The 19907-nt window shown below is 37.6% G+C and overlaps 1 protein-coding gene and 3 long non-coding RNA genes across 6 annotated transcripts; 2 read left to right on the forward strand and 2 right to left on the reverse strand.

Annotated features, from left to right (window-relative positions):
- Positions 1 to 684: 684 nt before the first annotated feature.
- LOC122032066 lies at positions 685 to 1932 on the reverse strand. The gene is made up of 2 exons (XR_006125948.1): positions 1840 to 1932; positions 685 to 945 (listed from the first exon to the last, which is right to left on the reverse strand). It is a non-coding gene; the product is annotated as an uncharacterized LOC122032066 (long non-coding RNA).
- A 95-nt stretch (positions 1933 to 2027) lies between these two features.
- LOC122032065 lies at positions 2028 to 3126 on the reverse strand. 2 transcript variants are annotated; one of them, XR_006125946.1, is made up of 4 exons: positions 2885 to 3126; positions 2599 to 2766; positions 2404 to 2519; positions 2028 to 2088 (listed from the first exon to the last, which is right to left on the reverse strand). It is a non-coding gene; the product is annotated as an uncharacterized LOC122032065 (long non-coding RNA). The 2 variants fall into 2 exon arrangements; XR_006125947.1 differs by having other exon boundaries at positions 2881 to 3126.
- Positions 3127 to 5655: 2529 nt separating this feature from the next.
- Positions 5656 to 11175, forward strand: LOC122030873 (zinc finger CCCH domain-containing protein 18-like). 2 transcript variants are annotated; one of them, XM_042589921.1, is made up of 8 exons: positions 5656 to 5992; positions 6481 to 7393; positions 7465 to 7632; positions 7713 to 7892; positions 7989 to 8065; positions 8177 to 8335; positions 8422 to 8511; positions 10573 to 11175. In XM_042589921.1, the coding sequence occupies exons 1-8, from the start codon at positions 5968 to 5970 to the stop codon at positions 10617 to 10619; spliced, it is 1659 nt and encodes a 552-aa protein (XP_042445855.1). In that variant the 5' UTR covers positions 5656 to 5967; the 3' UTR covers positions 10620 to 11175. The 2 variants fall into 2 exon arrangements, with proteins under 2 accessions (XP_042445855.1, XP_042445854.1); XM_042589920.1 differs by having other exon boundaries at positions 5657 to 5992; positions 8422 to 8524.
- A 5641-nt stretch (positions 11176 to 16816) lies between these two features.
- Positions 16817 to 19183, forward strand: LOC122032689. The gene is made up of 7 exons (XR_006126191.1): positions 16817 to 17399; positions 17602 to 17655; positions 17744 to 17862; positions 17985 to 18076; positions 18181 to 18252; positions 18332 to 18526; positions 19067 to 19183. It is a non-coding gene; the product is annotated as an uncharacterized LOC122032689 (long non-coding RNA).
- The last annotated feature ends 724 nt before the right edge of the window (positions 19184 to 19907 follow it).

Raw genomic sequence — 19907 nt, forward strand, 5'->3', positions numbered from 1 at the left:
AGAGTACTAGTACGGTTTTATGAATTATAACTATTTTCAGAAATATTCACCATCTAAGTCAAGTATAGTATGACGAGATTCTAAAGTAGGCCAACACTCAAATTCTTTCAGTAAAAACCATGCTCACTTCATGCTACTATGGATAGTAAAAAATAGATCACTAGGCATACTAGTAAACATAATAACAACAACATAAATATCTAGAACTAGCATTCTAGCATCTTACTATAAGGAACAAATAAATAGTGACATGATATATATAATGCAACTAGAAGAAAATTTTATTATGTAAAAAAATGACAAAAACAACTAACAACCCAACATATATACATTCCCTTGACATAAATTTTTCAATGTCTCAAAGATATTCATAACTCTAATTTATTGCAAGTTTAGAGAGAGGGGAGTTACCAAATGATACGCACCAAAATGCTTGAGTCATTCATATGTTGAAGATATCCCTCTATCTAATATTCACATTGTCACGCCCCAGGTAGTCCCTACCGATAAAATTTCGGCAACATCCCCCTTGTACGGGTGATAATATGAATCTCAGAATACATATATCAATCCATCGTCCCACACAGCAGGAACAATACAATACAAACGCTATAACAATCTACGCAATTTATATAACAATCCACGCAGTTTAATATACAGCCTTCGACTGTCAACAAAATTTACTAAAAGAAAAGACGATCTAGAAATCATCGTAGATATATGTAAACTCATACTCCACTACAATGAAAAAAACACAATCAACGAAATAATGGAAATACCACAGTGGAAAACATAAGAAGCAAACCCAAAGAGTTCAACATAAAGTCCTTAATACAAGAACCCACATCACCGGTATCTAACGACATAGAACGAATACAAAAATCTACAACCGAAAATCGTCACAACAATAGGGGCTAACGATTGGAATCTCTCGACGACCTCAACCTGAAAAGTAGTAATATAACGGTGTGAGTCCAAGAACTCAGCAGGTAACCAATAGACATGTACAACAACATATAACCACCTGATCTCTAAACCATAGAATCTATATAAAGTCTCTAACAAGATAATGTGTGTCATGTGAATAAACTATAGTAACTAACAGTATGCATGATACAATCTACAACAAGAATAATAAGAAATGCATAACCGAAATAAACTCACCGCAAATCCTCCGAGTGAACATACATTGGTAAAAATAGTGAGTAAAAGGATGTATCTTGTACCATCGTCAATCATAATCACCAAATGCATCATCGATCAAACACAAAGAATGTAATATGTGCAAATGACATGTGGTCGACGCACCAACCATCTCACACAATGGTGAGGCCGGTGGGTAGGGTTGTGACAACACACTCTGCCACTCCTGAAGAGCGAATGGCGGACCTTGTCGTACACCTATCCTCTTACCTCAAACATAGTGAGGGAGCGAATGCTCTCGTCTGACGCGATGATGGGAGGGATCCGTCATATCACGTTGTAGTCACACGGACCGGTAGAGCCCTGAGCTAACCGCCATACCAACTTGGTGATGTGCCACTACCCAGTGGTCACGTAGTCGAGCTCAACAATAATGGAGTCGTCAATCGTCCAGCATGCAATCATGCGGGATGGTGCATGATACTACAGTATGTCATACCTGAACATAGCCTCCTCCATATATGTGTGTGCCAAAAAGGTAAACGCATATATATAACCATGATATAAGCAGCATAAATCCAAGAACATCACATATAACAATGATATAAGTATCATGGATCCAAGGACACTTATCAAACATGTATAGCAGATAACCATAGAAGCATGTATCAGGTACCATCTATTCCACCTGTGTACCTGCATTTACCTCCCTCCATATCCGTGGGACCGGCTCTAGGGGGGCCGCTGATGTGGCGGTTCCACATGTATCAGGTACCATCTAAGCTAAAACCAAGGAAGTGCTAAATCTATCAATTACTACTAGTTATATGTATACTATATATATCATAAGACAATATCGAAAAGATAAATCAAAAGGGTACCCGCCTCAAATATAGGATCCAATCAAGCAATCCAAAGTCGAGACACCCGTCTCGAATCAGAGCCCTGCGTCAACAAACAATACATATATATTTTATTTAGCTAAATCAAAATAAATAGTTAAATAAAATCCCTAAAACTAAATTAGGGCAAAACCCTAATCAAACACAATCACAACCTACCTAACTAAATCTAACGGCCAATTAGGGTTAGTTCTAATCCCTAATCACCAATTAGATTAAGAATACAAACCTAAATCAATCTACACATGATCATGTAATCCAAATAATACCTAAATTCAACATATAAACCTAAATTAACAATTCTTGCTAACACATCTTGTAATCATCTACAACAAGGATCCATTACCCTACATCTTACCTCAATCTCCAATCTCTACTCTTGATCCGTAGCTAAAGAGGTGCTGCTGGAAGGAGTGCTGCCGGAACCAAGACAACCCCACAACAACATAACCGAACCTCACTGATTCCACTCCACTGTTCGAATCAAGAAAAAGGAGATCACGGATTCAAACAAGGAATGGAGATCACTAATTAATCAACACCTTAATCTTACCTCGTTGTCTCACTGTCGGAACGCCATTGCTTTGAAGAGGAGGCGAAGTTCGGAGCTAGGGCATGGCATCAAGAACAGAGGAGGTTCGAGGCTAGGGCTAGGGCTAGGACCCCCTTCCTGATCGCTCACACGAAGTAGTGATCCGAATGCAAAGCATCGACAATGGACCTAGGGCATGGTTCGGAAAGAATCAAGAGAAGAAGAAGAAGAATCACCGACGGTGCTAGGGCACGAGTTGGAGGAAATCCAAAGAAGAAGAAGATTCGGTTAAAGCTAGCTTACTTACACCGGCGATCGAGTGGATCTGGATCGATCCAGTGGCGTCGGCAACCGGCTAGAGGAGATGCGACGCTGTGATGCGACCTGGAGAGAAAAATGCCGGCCAGATCTGAGCTCAATGGACGTCGATGCCGGCAAAGAAGATCACCGGAGCTGGAGCCTCGCTCCCGTCGACGTCGCTCGTCTGCGAGAGAGAACAGAGAAGGAAGAGAAAGGAGATCGGGGAAGAGGAGGAGGAGAAAAGGGTTCGGCGATAGGTTTGGAGAAAGAAAAAGAAAGAATTTATAATTAAAACTTTTCTTCACTTAAATGGGTATCCCAAATAGGATTTATCCGGACCCATAAATCCATCCCATCAAAACCCATCGTACTAGCTCCGAAAAATTCCCAGAAAATTTCTAAAAATTTCAAAAAAATTCTATAATGCTATTTCCAAAATAACCTTATTAATTAAATTTTCCGATATCTTACACACATTCCTCCTCAACTTTTAATCCTAATAAAGAAAATTAGACAAGAAAAACCAAGTAGGGGGGCAGGGTTAGGAAAAAGGAAAAAAAAGGGAGAATAAGGGAGGCACGACCCGTGCTTGCTCTTTACGAAATTTGGTATGGAAGTTTCATTTTTATTATTTTTTTTTCAGGTGCTCGACATGGGCTTGTGGTGGTGATATGACCCCCCTAACGAGCTCGATAACTCCAGTCGAGTGGCAACACGACCCATGCCAGTTGACATGGTCCCCCCTGGCAGGCTCAGGAACTCCAAAGACGACTTGTGTTGGCCATTGTTAATATATATATATATATATATAGAGAGAGAGAGAGAGAGAGAGAGAAATGAAATGTTGCCTGATACCTCTTGTGCGACCGTGAATGACATCCGACGTGGGCGATCTGACATGACCAAAACTCTTTTTTTTTTAATCTCTCTCTCATCTGCACATAACAACTTTTCACTCTTTCTTCTTAAATTAAAATAAAATTTCATCTTCTCTCTCCTATTATTATATACAATAATCACTATGGTACTGATACTACAATATTATAGCAGCTGTTATAACGTTGTAGCAGCTATAGTTGCTACAACTGTGTAGTAACTGTTACAACGGTATAGTAGCTACTATAACTGCTATAATTATGCAGTAGCTGCTATAGCAGTATAGTAGCTACTACAATAGTACAATAGCTACTATAATAATACAGTAGCTGCTACAACGATATATTAATTATAATGAATTTTATCTTCCCTTATTTGCATAATGAATTTGTTATATTTTTAATTTATACATGATAGATTCTTTAACTGAATGACATATGAAAGAATTATTAACTTATTTAAAATATTTACTTATTTAACCAACTTTTTATCTACATCTGAATAATATTCCCTTATTTGTATAATGAATTTGTTTTATTTTCAATTTATACATAATCGATTCTTTATTTTTAAAATATATACAATTGATTGAAATAATAATCATAAAATTTATAGAATATATTTTATATTTAGTAATTAATCATAAAATTCTCGTTTTGCCTTTTAATTTTCAATCTTTACAAAAACTAAAAAATTTGGAAAAATTTATGGCAACATAAAAAGTAGAAAACTAAGAGTGTATTTAGTTCAAGTTATCATATAATCTTGGTTATGTAAATACTAAGTAATCATATAACCAAGATTATGGGGAATAAAATATAACCAAAATGTTGTTTGGTTCAATTTAGGCAATGTAACAAAAATTTATTTGTTTGAAGGTTTTAATAAATAACCTAGTTTAATATTTTACTATATTACCTTTAGTTACAAAACCAACAATATATTATTATTATTATTATTATTATTATTATTAATATTTAAAACTCTATGATTTTTTTTATTTTTTTATTTTTTACGTTTTTTCTTATTTTTATGTGTATTTTTTAAAGTTTTTAAAACAATTTTTTTATATTTTTTTATTAATTTTTAAAGTTTATTATTATTTTTTTATTTATTTATTTTTTATGTTTTTTTTTTTCTATTTTTCTATTTTTTATATTATTATTTTTTACGTTTTTTTTATTATTTTTTACATTTTTTTAATTTGTTTACATTTTTTCTATTTTTTATGTTTTTAATTATTTTTAATTTTTAAATAGATGATTATACGGAGTTAAGAAAAATATTATAGAGAAATCTTACCTGAAGGTTAACATTGACATACACAAATATACCAATTCTAACAAACATATTGTCAAATAATGTTTGAAACCTTCAATAGTTCATGTAAATCGTAATGATTCGTAAAATACAAACTCGTGTATTTAAAATAATATAATTTATCTATAAATTTAGCCCTTGTATAAATAACAGATAAGGATTTATGATATACAAATCATATTGTGCAAATTGATTAATGAGAATAGATTTAAAATATATTTGAATACTTTATATTTTTATAAAACAAACTTAGCAAAAATTTAGGATCCACCAAAGTATATTTTCATAGTCAAATGTACCCTTACATTTATCACAAATACCTCAAATAATTTTTTTAAAAGTAAATTATTTGTTTTGATGTTGCAATAAATTAGCAAAAAAAATAAAATAAAATATAGAAACGACAACAATATCTATCTGATCTTTTTTAATATTATTTTCTCCCTGTTTTTAAATATTAAAAATATCAAAGTGTTTTTTTTAAAAAAAATATTTTTCAATTAAACAATTTATTTTTCGCTTCAGTCAAATAATAACCGAAAACGCCTATTCTAACGGTGGAAATAACATCTCTTAATTCCACCTCATCCAAGAGCGTCTCCATAGCCCGTGGAAGCGGTCAACAGCGCTTTTCTTAATTTCGGCTAAGATTTGGCTTATTTTTATGCAATTTTTTTAATTATTTTTTTGTTTGATAAATAGAGAGATTGAGTTCGACATGGTGTGATTTTGTAAGCCTAAATCGAGCCGCTTGATGTGCTGCGAGTTATAAAGAGGAAACCTAGCTGTATTCCATATAAAAATAGCAGAGTAGTAGATGTTAAAAGACAAGGACTGGGAATCGTATCAGAGAGAGAGGAGTCTCGTTTTTGTTTTGGTTTTTGTTCTTCATCGATGGTGACTGGCATGGAGGCAGGAGGTAATTTTTTTTTTACTGCGGCATTTGTTTTATGGAATCCTGTTTGTTTATAATAATATTTAGATGATTCTTTTGTTTTGCGACTCTTCGAACTTGTCATTTTGATGTGAGTTTCTTCGTCCTTGGTAGGTTTCTGTTTCTTAGGGTTTTCAATGTTCTTCTTTGTCGACTGCATTGTTCTATTAGGAGTTCGTTGTAGCATCAGGGTGTCTCCTGAAATGTTTGTTTAAAACCCTGATGAATCTCTCTGCCATCTCTTCTTTCTGACGCCATTATTATTTTTCTTGTAAAGGAAACGTTGGTTATTATCAAGGGTACTAAACCCTAGGCCATGTTAAATTTTACATCCATGATAATGCACACTTATTTTGAATTCCCCATACTATTTTTCACCGTTCCTATGTTACTTGAGTTCTTTTAAAATCCATTTGAAATTTTAGATTGCTCTTTCCTTGTCTCTTACACTATTTCTTTTCAAACTCGTGTAGAAGCCAGGTACTGTGACCTGGATTTCTTTGAGTTGGCGAAGATCATCTATGCCAAAGTTCAAAAACTGGAACCAGAGAACGTGTTTAAGATCATGGGATGCATATTTTTGAAAGAACCAAGTGACCTAGAAATGATCCAATTGGCATATGGTTCTGAACACTTGTTGCTTTCAACAGTAGATGATGCAAATAACATGCTTACCTTGCTTTTCCCCAAGAAAACCCTGCCTAAATTCCAAATTGGTTCTTACCCTCCTTTTGGATCACGGTCCAACTCCTCTCTCAACCACATCTCAACATCTCATTGGGATACTCAACTTGCTCAGAATGAACACAATGCCACATCCCACAGCTTTGATTTCTCCCCATTTTCTGATTTGGTTGGAGACAAGTACTCCCTCTACGGTCAAGCTCAAACAGTGGAGCCGCTGGATGGTTCTGCTTCAAGTCACATTAGCAACTACTACGGCCCGGATTCTGCATTCGCTGGTGGAATGGATTCTAGGTTCAACAGGAGATCACACAGCTTATCTGATTTGCCTATTAAGGCTTGCCACTATTTCAACAAGGGCTACTGCAAGCATGGAACAAACTGTAGGTACTCACATGCCCAGTCCTTCCCAGATGGGTTTCCTCATGCACATAGCACCAATATGCAAGAATGCCCCATTGAGGATCACCCACTCACACCAAGATCTCTAGAGAAGCTGGAATTTGAGATTTCAGAGCTTTTGAGGTCCAAGAGGGGAATGCCTGTTTCAATTGCCTCATTGCCCATGTTATACTCTGAGAAATATGGGAAGAACCTCCAGGCTCAGGGGTACCTCACTGAGAGCCAGCGTCATGGCAAGGCTGGTTACAACTTGACCAAGCTTCTGTCCCACTTGAAGAAGAGCATTAGAGTCATTGAGAGGTGCTTTGAGGGCATTGGCTTGTGAACTTAATTTCTTTATCTAAATTAACTGTTTTATGTATGAATTGCAGGCCGCATGGACAACACTCAGTAATTCTAGCAGAAGATGCTTCAAAATATATAGATGGCAGGAATGAGAGAAATGACCTATCTCCAACATCGTCTAGTTCTCATCAGATTTATCTTACTTTCCCGGCCGAAAGCACATTCACTGAAGAAGATGTTTCCAACTATTTCCAGTAATTATAGAGAAATGAAGTCGAGCATTTGAATTGGCTGCTTGCTTTATCTTTTTAACTTATCTGTTGCCTTTTTGCAGGCAATATGGCCAAGTTCATGATGTTAGGATTCCTTGTCAAGAAAAGCGCATGTTTGGGTTTGTTAGCTTTGTCCATCCAGAGACTGTCAACATGATTCTGATGAAGAGGAATCCCCATTACATATGTAATGCCAGAGTTTTGGTGAAACCATACAGGGAAAAGACAAAAATCATGGACAGGTCAATTTCTTCTATACTATTGAAGATTTTATTTCTTTAATTGTTATTTCTGTAGAATCTTTTCCCAGTGCTAATAATTTCCTGTATGTGAGGCAGATCTTACACAGAAAAATTGAAGCCTATGATTAATTATCTTTCCAATTATCATGAAATGGATCGTGATGCTCATTCAGGTGAGTTTGGTTGCAAAGTTTAAAATTTGTTGCACTTGAAAAATGATGTTTGTAATATATAGTTTACATAATTTTAATATTAATAATATGTAACTTCATTGGTGTCACAAGAATCTGAGGGTGCAAGACTACAGTATCAGCTGCTGATTGAGGAAAATCAGATGATGGAGCAAGAGAGAACACATCTCTCTAGATTGAACTTGACTCGTGAGGCGGTAACTCAGCAACATTATTTGATTCCTAGAGTTGATGAATTGAAAACTTTTGAAGGTAAGGAAGACCTAATCTTATTCTCAGCAGGCAATTTTTAGTACCATTAACTAACTTCTAGTATGCAATGCCATATACTTGTTCAGGTTCCAATCACTTCTTACTAAATCGTTTCAGCCATGAACTTGATCTTCTGAACAATGGTGCCACAGTTGATAGCAAAACTAAATATACAGGTGAACAAGAAAGGTAAACATAATGATTATATTACTACAAGATATGATTATCGGTTTGTTTGATTGCCACTACAAGATCTTGCCTGCTTTTAATCTGATATTTTGATCTCTAGCATTATTCATATTCACACAAATGAAATCCTTGTCTTGTGCATTTGAATTTAATTTAATTTAATTTATTTTTTAACTCAGTAGAGATTGCAAATTGGCTTTTAGCATCTTCTCTCGGTGTCAATGATTTACTATATAACTGAACCAATACAGAAAAGAGGAAGCGTCTAGCTAATCAAACGCTATCAATTTATATATATTTAAACATTGTGCGGTTAATGAGTGAAAAATAAAGCATATGAAAAACTGAAACAAGTAAGAAAACAGATACAAGAATTAGAGATTGTTTGACAGACTAAGAAACCAACTTCTATTTAGTAATTAGATTCACTACTTAGGATTTAACTTAATTCATTATGTAATTATTCAGTAATCATATTGGAAAATTTTCTATAGGTTCCTTGTCACAGTATCACTTTCTAAGTAAATTGTTTGTGCTTCCAACCAAGTATCTTAATTAGCCTTTCTTTGCAATTGATTCTATCATAGAGGATCCGCCATGCCAAAATCTTGGCCTTTAGTGGTGCTAAAGAAGTCCACACTAAAGAGTGAAGAGGGGAGCGGATACACGAGGATTGCATGGTGGGGCAATTTTAATTCCTCCGCCAGACTCAATGATTAGAAACTTGCTCAAGAAAGAGCATCTTTGCTGCAACTCCAAAAGGTCCAAGCTACAGATTGGTCTGGAAAATTGAAAGTCTATCAGTGATTTTGACAACTGGAGATCTCAGATATGCATAGTTTTATTTTACATAAGCCATAAAATATCCCTAAGAAATATATTGCAACACCAAGTCATCCCTCCACTGGACCTGGGTTCTAGGCTGTCCTGCTCAACTCAACTAAGATACTCAAATGACAAAAGTCCTATACCCGGATGAAGTTCTTCGGTAGCAAAGACCATCTATGACCTAGCATCCACATCTTCCAGCAAGAGTTAGACAAATAAGTGACTGCTAGGATTACTTTCCACACTGTGAGGAAGTCGAAGTTCCATAATTATCATCACTGCAGAGTATGGCTGAGTTGAAGTGGTTCAAGTAATCAAGCTCAGTCTTCCATGAGGATTTAATTTAGATTTGCGCTCGAGAAACCAAATATCTAGCTCTGGATGGAGGTTGAGATCCATGCTACCCAAAAAATCCTCCTTCTAGCCTTGTCTATTGCTTTGATGACCTAAATTGGTAAGATATAAACCATAGTTGAATGAAGAGCCAATGAAGTAAGAGAACTCTTAATTAAGATCATTCTAGCCTCTTGCACATGTGTGCTATTAGTGTGTTCTAACATTCTAGTTGGCCTTCTTAAGCTTAATTGGTAACCCAACTAATTGATAGGAAGTCTAGCATAAAAGCAACCAAAGGTCTGTGCCAATGCAACACCCAAGTCTGCTTTATGTCCAATGTAAGAAAGGGAAGATTTCCTAAAATTTATTTGAAGGCCACATAGATAGACCAACAACTGCCAGCAAAAATTTTATCACCCAGTTTACCTCTGTTTTTTTTTATGTGATATAATAGTAGTTGGTTCGAGTTAAAATGTATGTTTTTAATGCTAAGCTTGTGAATGTTTTTAATGCTAAGCTTGTGAAATATCTTGCAGTCACTTTTTTCTGATCCCTATAACTAATTGTACATCAGAAATAACTAGATACAAGTCCTATTTAGTTCTCCACTCTTAACATTCGTTGACAGGATTAACATTGAATTGCATATTATTATGTATTTTGATTGCTTGAGCATGCTATAAATCAGAGAAAACTATTCACTAAACATCATTACTCACCCAAGTTTTTAATCACTGAAATCAGACCACATTAAAACTTGAAACTTTGGCAGTAATCAAAGTTTATTCTAAATTTCTTATTGTTAATTGTAGAAGCTCATTTATTTAACTTGGCATATTTGCTTTTGTTATTCACATAACTTAATTCTTCGGTGTTCTATGCAGTGACAACATTGAACTCCCCGATAGCCCATTTGCAACTCCATCTATAGCAAGCAGGACTTCTCCAATCGTATAATTATCCAGACTGAACAACAAAGAAATCAAGAGAACTTTCAATGCCATTTTACATCAGTTAACTCAGACTCTTAATAATTTCTATATTAATTTCTACAAATCTATCATGTGATTACCGGCTCGGCTACGCCCTGGGGGCATAATCTCATATTCATGAATGGACAAATAAATGCTTCTCCATATTTTACTGTGAAAAGGATAGGAAGGATGATACCAACCAGAAGAAAGCAAGCAACTTGTCTCTGTAGATATTGAAGAAAAATGTTATTAGAAGAGGAAACTAACTTTTCATAGAAGGACAAGAACTACCAGAGCATAGAAATAAATGTTCTATACCTTACAGTTTTAGGTGGTAATTAGCTGATATACCTCAGTAATCACCATTGCCCCTTGTTATTAAGCTTGTCACAAGCACCTGGCAGATGACTGGTTATCAAAGAAAAGACCAGACAATTTAACATTTGTAGTAGCATATGTATACAAATTTATGCTCATCTATCTTGGAATTATTGCTAAAGCAGTTGAATGTAAGTATATAGTAAATGCTACTTCAAATTTTAAGATAATACGAGGAGTCAAGAAATCTTTGCTTGTTACATTCTTTAGTTTTATTTGGAATAGTGTAACAAATTTAGACTGCTTTACTTGCATTTCCATTTGCAGTAGAAATGTTTCAACTTCCAAGTTAAATTTAGACTGCTTTAATTCCATTTCCATTTAGACTGCTTTACTTGCATTTCCATTTATTCAGATCAACTTGAAAGGTATGGATTTAACTAGACGCAGAAGGCCATAAACCTGTGATCGCAATAGATCACCGTGGAGAGAAGAGAAACACCATTTGAGGTTGGATTTTCTCTCTTTCGGGTGTCCTATTAGAACATGTACAAGATCTAGTCTCACTCATGGACTCGATCACCCCCTTAAAATATCTCACACACGCTAGGAAGATCTAATTTTTTTTAATTAATATATATTGTAATTGATATTTTAATACTAGTGCTTTTCCTAGCGTTGGGCTGTAGAATTTGCACTAGTAGAGTTCGCCGCCGGCATCTCTACCCCATCTGCCAGTGCCTTCTGTTCGTCTTTCTCCATCGTGAGCAAGTCCTCAATGTCCTCCAGAGTTCTACCCCTTGTTTTCCGAAGGCAGGTGAAGAACATCTGTGCGACCGCTGCGACGCTGCCGCCGCCATACAGCGATATGAAGGTCATGATGATGACGCCACTGGTTCCCAGTTAACCACCATCACGATGCTTGTGCCCTGTGTCTGCAGTTGCAGTGGCAGCGGCAGGATCTACAACCCGTACACCCACGTGTTGGTTCCCTTTCGGATGGAGAAGAACGCCACGTAGGCGAGGATCGACACCACGCCCAGCCCCACAGCGTCAGGCCGAGGCCCAGCCGGGAGAAGTTAAATATGGAGAAGTGGTTTGATGCGGTGATAAAAAAGGATCTACTAAGTGTGGGTCAAAAGATAGAGATATAATTAAATATAGAGGTTAAAATTAAGGAGGTCAATGCTAGAGAACCGGCAAACATTCTTTGAAGGGACCCGAGTCGTTCTCTACTACAATGGCCGATCGGGAATGAAGCGGCCGACCGGTAATGATCTGGCAGAGCGGGTCTCTACTACAATGGTCGATCAGGAATGAGGTGTCCGACCGACCATGATCTGGTTCGAGCGGAAGGCTCATGCAGCCAAGATCATTGGGCGCTCATCATGGAGCTGAGCGTTAGGGCGACCAGGGTGTTAGCCTGGTCGGGTGAACACAAGCTGTCAGGTCACGTTACCTCATGAAAAAGCAGCTTAGTCAGGTCGAGCGGGGAGTACTCAGCCAAGCGGTTATCCCGTTCGACCGAGCAAAGGGATCACTGACGTACCCCTCCCTTTTGAGAGATAGTACCGCTGATACTAAGCATGGTCAATAGGTAGATCGTACGATGTGCCCACATGTTTCTATGGCTATATACACCTAGGGGCGCGTGCTCGCATGTCACCGCAACTCTATATGGGGGGGGGGGGGGGGGGGCCAACTACGGGAAGAAGTATGCGCACACCTATTCTACTATTGGTAAATTCGTAGGTTCAATTCCTGTTGGATGCACGCCAATGAGAATATTTAATAAGTATATTGGAATTGGCTCAGTATCAATGGAATCCCATCATCCATCCATAACGAATTGGTATGGTATATTTATACCATAACATATGAACAGTAAGAACTAGAATACTTATCGATACTAGAACTTATAGGAAAGAAAATGGATTTATAGATGGAATCAAATAGAGCTCTCGTCTACTGTCGTGTTCCTCTTTGTTGCTGCCAGTGACTGACTTGAGTGTTGGAGGGTCAACGTCGGAGACCTCTTCCCCAGCCCAACACTGTTTTTGTCTTTGCAAATCGGGCGTAGTCTTCGCATACTCCACCAAGGAGCCACATCCCCAGCCAGTCGCCTTCACCGAGTTTGGGAAGGATCATATTTGACACTGTCTGTGGGAACTTAGCCTGCACCCAAATCATGAAGATGGAGGACACTGGATGACTCGCTACCATCACTTTAACACAGGAAGATTTGGATTTGTTGGTCAATGCCCGAGCAGCCAAGTTGTTGCAGTAGCAGCAAGAAGCAGCAGCTGATGGGCGAGCAATGAACAAGTCGGCTGCGTCGTTGAGAGGGTCGCGGGTCGACTAGTGGAGTCGAGCTGAAGAGCACGCCGGTCAGCAATCGCATTACCAACCGACATTTCCCGTGAAGCGCCAAACGCGCCAATTCCCTTTCATCGAGCATTGTTCCGCACACCCTCGGAAGATCAAGGATGAGTGGAGAAGGCGGAGGGATCCTCCTTAGAAAATGCACCCACTCGGGATAGGCGAAAGGGAAAGGCACCCCGACTGGACGATTCCCCCCAGCGAATCAATCAACAGTTCTCCCAAAAGATTTGGAGGACCAACTGTTGGCCAACTACCGACCATTGACAATCAGGGAGCACAACGGGATGACCGACCCCGAAGATCGCTTGGTCAAATTTGACAACCAAGTTACTATGCACCAGTATACAGATGGAGTGAAATGTCGGGTCTTTCTCACCACTCTGGCTGGATCGACGCAACGATGGTTCCAATGTTTGTCGGTCGGCTCAATACGTAGCTTCAAAGATTTCTGAGCGGTATTCTTGTAGCACTTTGCTAGCAGCCGATGCTACCAGAAGACGAACGCCAATCTGTTCGCCATCAAGCAAGGGCCTAAAGAAGCACTGCGGGCCTATATCAAAAAGTTCAACCAAGTGGCCATGGACATCCCTTCGGCCACCCCGGAGATACTGGTCAGTGCCTTCTGTTGGGTTTTTCGGGCCGCGAAAACCGCTTTTTCGCGTCGCGGAAACCCCGAATCACCCTAGCCAACGGATCTCGTGCGAAAAAAAATTTCAAAAACGATACGAGTACGAGTTTACAACTTAGATCTACTCCTAGATCTGCATGAAACGAGTTATACCTTTGAAGCGAAGCCCTTCGCGTTCCCGCTCGTCCAAACGGTGCCGGATCTCAAGAGTATCAAGATAGATACTCCTCTAGAAGTATCCACACGGACTCGTAGGTGGAGAAAAACACACAAAGAGGTGTGCTAGCACCTATGTGTGGTTCGCCCAAGTTGAGGAGGAGAGGGAGAGGAAGAGAGCTCCAAGAGGAAGAAGGAAGAAAATGCACACTTGAATGAATAATTGAATTCTCATTCAAACAAAAGTGGCCAGCCACTCTCCATTGTGTAACTCCCAAAATTACATTAAGTGCAATTAATGTGAAGCTATTAAAGAAAATGACTTTGTAACTTCCATGAGGTGGCACCTATGATGATGTGGAGTAACATCATTGGTCCATGTCATTGCCAACTCACCAATGAGGTGGCGTAAAGTCAAGTCAAACTTGACTTTTTATCTTCCTCTCAAATCAAGTCAAACTTGACCAAATCTCTTCCATGGTTGATCGAATCCAACCATTTGATTCAAGCCAACTTAATATAATGAATCTAATTCATTTAATTAAATTGATTCAATGAGTCATAATCTAAATTAGACTCATTGAACACATGAATCAACTTGAGTCGAACTCAAGTTAGCCTAATTAGGATTACTCTTAATCTAATTTGATTCATCAAATGAATCTAATCCTCTTGGTTCATCATATGAACCTAATCTCCATCTAATTGTCCTTAGTGTGTGACCCTATAGGTTCTTGTAACGTTGGCAATGCCCCTAAACCCATTTAGGAACATAAGTAATGAGCGGTATCTAGCAACACATCATTACTACTACCCAATGTTACAAGAATGTTGAGATCTAACATCACCTTGTGACTACTAATTGTGACTCCTCACAATATATGACAAGTGTCCTTCTATCCTAGACATCTAGATTGGTCAATGTGAGGCATAGACCGTGTCATCCTCTGACCAATCTAAATCTTGAACTCCAAGTAGACTCACTAAATCAAATGAGCTCAATATCCTATATTGACTCATATGGGCATGGTCATGCACTTTGTGGTCTCACTCTATCAAGAATACTGATGTCTCTCCCGTCATATAGGAGGGATAGATCCCATCTACATCACTCACATCCCTCTGCATAATTCGTTACATACCCAGTAATCGCCTTTATAGTCCACCCAGTTACGGGTGATGTTTGACGAAACCAAAGTACATAACTCCTTATGTAGGGATCCATGGTGACTTCAGGTCTAAGGACTAGTAGTCATACTAATAGTCACATGAGAAAGTATATGACACTCATATAACGATCCATGATACTTTCTCATGGCGTCATTATACATTCTCTAATGCATACCCATGTGTCAACTTGATATCTCTATATCCATGACTTGTGAGATCAAGTCATCGAGTTGACTCATGCTAGTCTTATTGCATTAACATTGTCCAATGTTAATACTGACTAGGAATGATTTAGAGTAGTGTTCCTATATTCATCTCACTATCGACTCATCCAAGATTGATATAGGTAAGAACCTTCTACTCTGGGACGTTATTATACTTAGTTTATTTGGCACCAAGTAAGTATAATAACCAAAACTACTACAACAAAATGTTAGCGACAACACCACAAAGACAACGTAAGCTTTAGAAAAGCTTGTAAATTTGGTAAAAAAGCGGTTTTAGATAAAATCGTTGTCTTTGAAAGCTCCATAAAATACAAAGACAACGATTTTTGAAAACCGTTGTCGTTGAGCAATATTTTTAAATCAACAACGCATTTTACAACGGTTATCTAAAACCGTTGTCTTTTCTTTAGGCGATACGACAACAGTTTTGTAAACCGTTGTCTTTTACTTTATTCTTTCGGTGTTTTTCCCTCTCTGTGAAAAATTTTTGGCGCTGTGTTTTCCGCCTTAGCCTTCCTGAACCCCTTCTTATCCGTTTTTATTTCCCTCTCTCCATACGATCTCTTCACGCTCCTGCTGCCGAAAACCTAAGCATCTTCATTCAACCCCTCTCCGGCGAACCCCTCTCCACAAATTTTTAAGTGGAGAGGAGGTGGAGGAAGGTGATGAGTTTGTTCACCGGAACATGCGCCAATGACGAGAACTCGCCGAACCTTGTTTGCTAGCTTGACTGCGTCTAGGGCATGGTCGATGCTCTCTCTTTTGTCCGGTGGAAGTGTCATCAGGTTAATGTCTCCCTTCACCTCTTTCCTCTGCTTACTCATTAGGGTTTCATCTTACCTGCTTCTTGATGAGGATGTTGTCGTTGAGATCTCCGAACATGAACTCGTCATCATTGTGGAGGAGTTTGGGTGAGGGGGACGAAGAGGGGACGAACCGAAGCCAATCCCCAAGGGGAAAACCAAATCTCCGAAGCAAATCTTCCCAGTCATCTCGCCGTCGAGTGCATTCTTGATTTGTTCGCCCCCCAGTTTTCAGGGCTGCGTTAGTTGAGCACCGTACGACAGATCGAGATGTGGATTTCCTGGGCGACGTGGATGCGGGCCTCCTTCGGAGCTTTCTTCCTTTGGCTCGTCACTTTGGTATACTTCACTCAGGTTCCCTTCCTTTGGCTCTTATTTCCGACCTTGTAGAGTAGGGCTTCTTTGTCGATTCATTCTTGTACCTGCCTTTTTGGTAGTTTTCATTGATCTTGTTTCTCTATAAAAGACGTAATTTCGATCGTCATTTTTATATACTTTGGCAGGGTTTCAGATCCTTTGTGTGGACTGCAATTTCTTACCAGATGAAAGACATACTGAAGTTATCGCCGTCTTCATCACAGTTTCTAGTTTCTGTTGCTCATTCTCCATGGAGTATCAAACCAATTTATGGGCAACCACTTAACCGTCTTGTGTTTGGTGGTTAGATGGATCTTATTGCCTGCTGCTTGCGTTGTGATTGGTACTTCAACACTTACAGACAAATGATCTGCATTTTATGTTAGCAATCACAATATGTAGCCAATTTATCTTATAAAATTGTTTTAGTAATCTGTACGCAATTCTAATTCATGACTCTTTTGTTGTTGATGTGCATGTTATCATGAGCTTGCTAACGGTTAAATTATACTAACTCGACGTGTTTATTTCTTTTGGAACACTAAACTTTAAATGACTTGGTCTTTGTATATTTTCTCATAATAGATACACATAGCTGGACTCACAAGAGCATTTGGGCATTATGGGTGAGATCATACTGTTTCTGATATTGATGCATGAAGGTGCATAACTTGTTGAGCAACACAAGGCAAATATGTCAGTATAAATTTCTTAAACATAATATTTCATATCAAATTGTTTCCATATTTGTGATGCTGCTAAATGCATTTCTATTACTTACATTTGTATTGCTCGTATGAATTAGCTTATCCACCCAAATCAAAGAATAAAGGAAAACAAATGTCAAACACGATTGTTCTCATGGTGATAATTATTTTTTCTTGTTGAACTCACACAGGATATTACTCTTGGTGTTTCCCTTGGTTTAGCAACCCAGATCTCCATGTTTGTTGTAAGGATTTAATTTGATGTAGCTTTGAAATGAAATGTTGTGTATATGTTAAAGAATAGCTTACAATGTACTAATTTGCCCTTTTAAGGTTCTCCATTATGTGTTATGGTGGCTTGGATAACAGGAATCAAGATGGATCTTGATCTTAATCTGTTAGAAACTGTCTCATTGATCATGGCAATACTAGTAATAGCATTCACGTTACAGGTAACTCGTTGGGGTATGCTTGTTAGTTACACTAACTTCTGTTGTTGTTTTTCAATTATTTTGAAATGCTAGGATTCAACCAAAATTCTTCCTGCAAGACTCAACTAATGGTACTTTTACAGGATGGAACTTCACATTACTTAAAGGGGCTTGTTCCCTTGCTGTGCTACTTGGCAATTGGTGCATGCTTCTTTGTTTTCAAATCCCCACTTGAGTAAGTCTCAAAAAAATTAAGTCTCCTCCTTAAGTGCATCTTTTTTATCATTATGGTTCAAATTTATGAACTCTGATATAAATTTAACTGACGAATGCATGAAGGCATCAGCCAACAAGTTCCATAACCAGAACAGCTGTAGTGACTGTGGCCTAGCTAATAGCTAGTAAAAAATGGTAAAATATTCTTCATAATTACCCATTAATTTCCTACTTGTTGGCTTTACTCTTGAATTCAACACGTACTTGCTTGCAGAGCAGGAGCTGGCGAATTGCCGCTTCAACCAAACCATATTCCCCTGAACAAATTGAGTCTTACAATAACTTTTTTACATATACTTTTAATTTGAGTTTTGCTTAGTTGCTTTCGTTTACCTCATGACAGGTGATGCTGAGACGGTTTTGTCCTCGTAAGACTACTCTACTGTTTGTTATACGAGATAAAACAAGGGTGAATATTTTCATATGTGCATTTTTCAGCTTCCGTATTGGAGACTCCTAATCCAATAAAAATGAGTATTCATGTGCATTTTTAAAACAACGATTTTTAAAAACGAAAGCAACATATGGTATAGGTCATGAATATTTTCACTTGTGACGAGTTGAAATGATATCAACTGGTTCTAACAGTTATACTGATCCATAAAATTGGTATAGTTAGCACAATTTGGTTTATGTCAATGTTAGTTCAGATCTTATTATAGGTTTGTAAAGGTTATATGAAAATGATTCACATGGTATAGGCCATCAACTGGCTGGTAAAATCAGTCTTGTTCAAAGTTTTGGACCATGGTCACTCTGGCTTGTTATGCCCAAAGAGAGTAGCACAAACAACACCACTAAATTAGAAGTTGAAGCTTAACTGAATATACCAAACTTGATTTCCTCTTGTTAGAGTCAAGTTTATTATGTTCTAGTGTACAATTTTGTTCATACCACTGTGACTTTAGTTTTGCTGATAGTTTCATGCTATGTGATGGCCTTATTCCAGTCACAATTGAATGAGGCTATTTTAAGAGAGGATTATGGAGAAGCTGCAAAGCTAAAGTTGGCCATAACTAGTGCTACAAAAAAGGATATTGTTGGAGCAGCATTGACTATTATGAATGTATGAAACTTGTCTTATGCACTTATTGTATTTAATTTATATTCTAAGCACTCTTGTTGCCACAAAGAGCTATAGAGGAAGAGCGATACAGCGATGCAGCTTTCATTCGTGATCATGTTGGGGTAGGACTGGTCAGTTTATTGGAATTAACTTGTTTCCAATTCTTACATCATCTTCATTAAGCTATGCTTGTCCCAATTTTTTGGTTTCAGCTACATGAAGCTATTCACTCCATCGAGCTTTATTCATTTTGCTATATGCAAGGCTATAACAGTGGCTACTGATTGAAAAAGAATTAGCAAGTGAGAAAAAAGAGTTCAATGAAATCCTACAAGTTGAAGATTGTGATGGGACTTGTTCATTAGTTGGCTATTGTTTATTAGTTATAAATGGAACTTATTTGTTTATTTGTATTGAGATAAATTTTATTTAAACATGAGACATGTTTCTTCTTTTATGATTGTAATTCTTGTATAAGTAACATTTTGAATGATATTGATGTGAGGAATATTCTTTCTTTTGTGATTATGATTTTTTATTACATATTTATATTGAAATATAATATATTGGTATTAAAAGATAATAATTTAAAAGACAACGATTTAAAACAATTGTTGTTGTCTATCACCCTCAAAGAAAACGGTTAAAAACCGTTGTCGTAGCCCCAAAAATGAATGTAACGGGCAATGTTATTAAAAAAATACTCTAAACAACAACGGTTTTA

This window comes from Zingiber officinale, chromosome 11A, assembly GCF_018446385.1.
Source record: "Zingiber officinale cultivar Zhangliang chromosome 11A, Zo_v1.1, whole genome shotgun sequence".
NCBI lineage: Eukaryota > Viridiplantae > Streptophyta > Magnoliopsida > Zingiberales > Zingiberaceae > Zingiber > Zingiber officinale.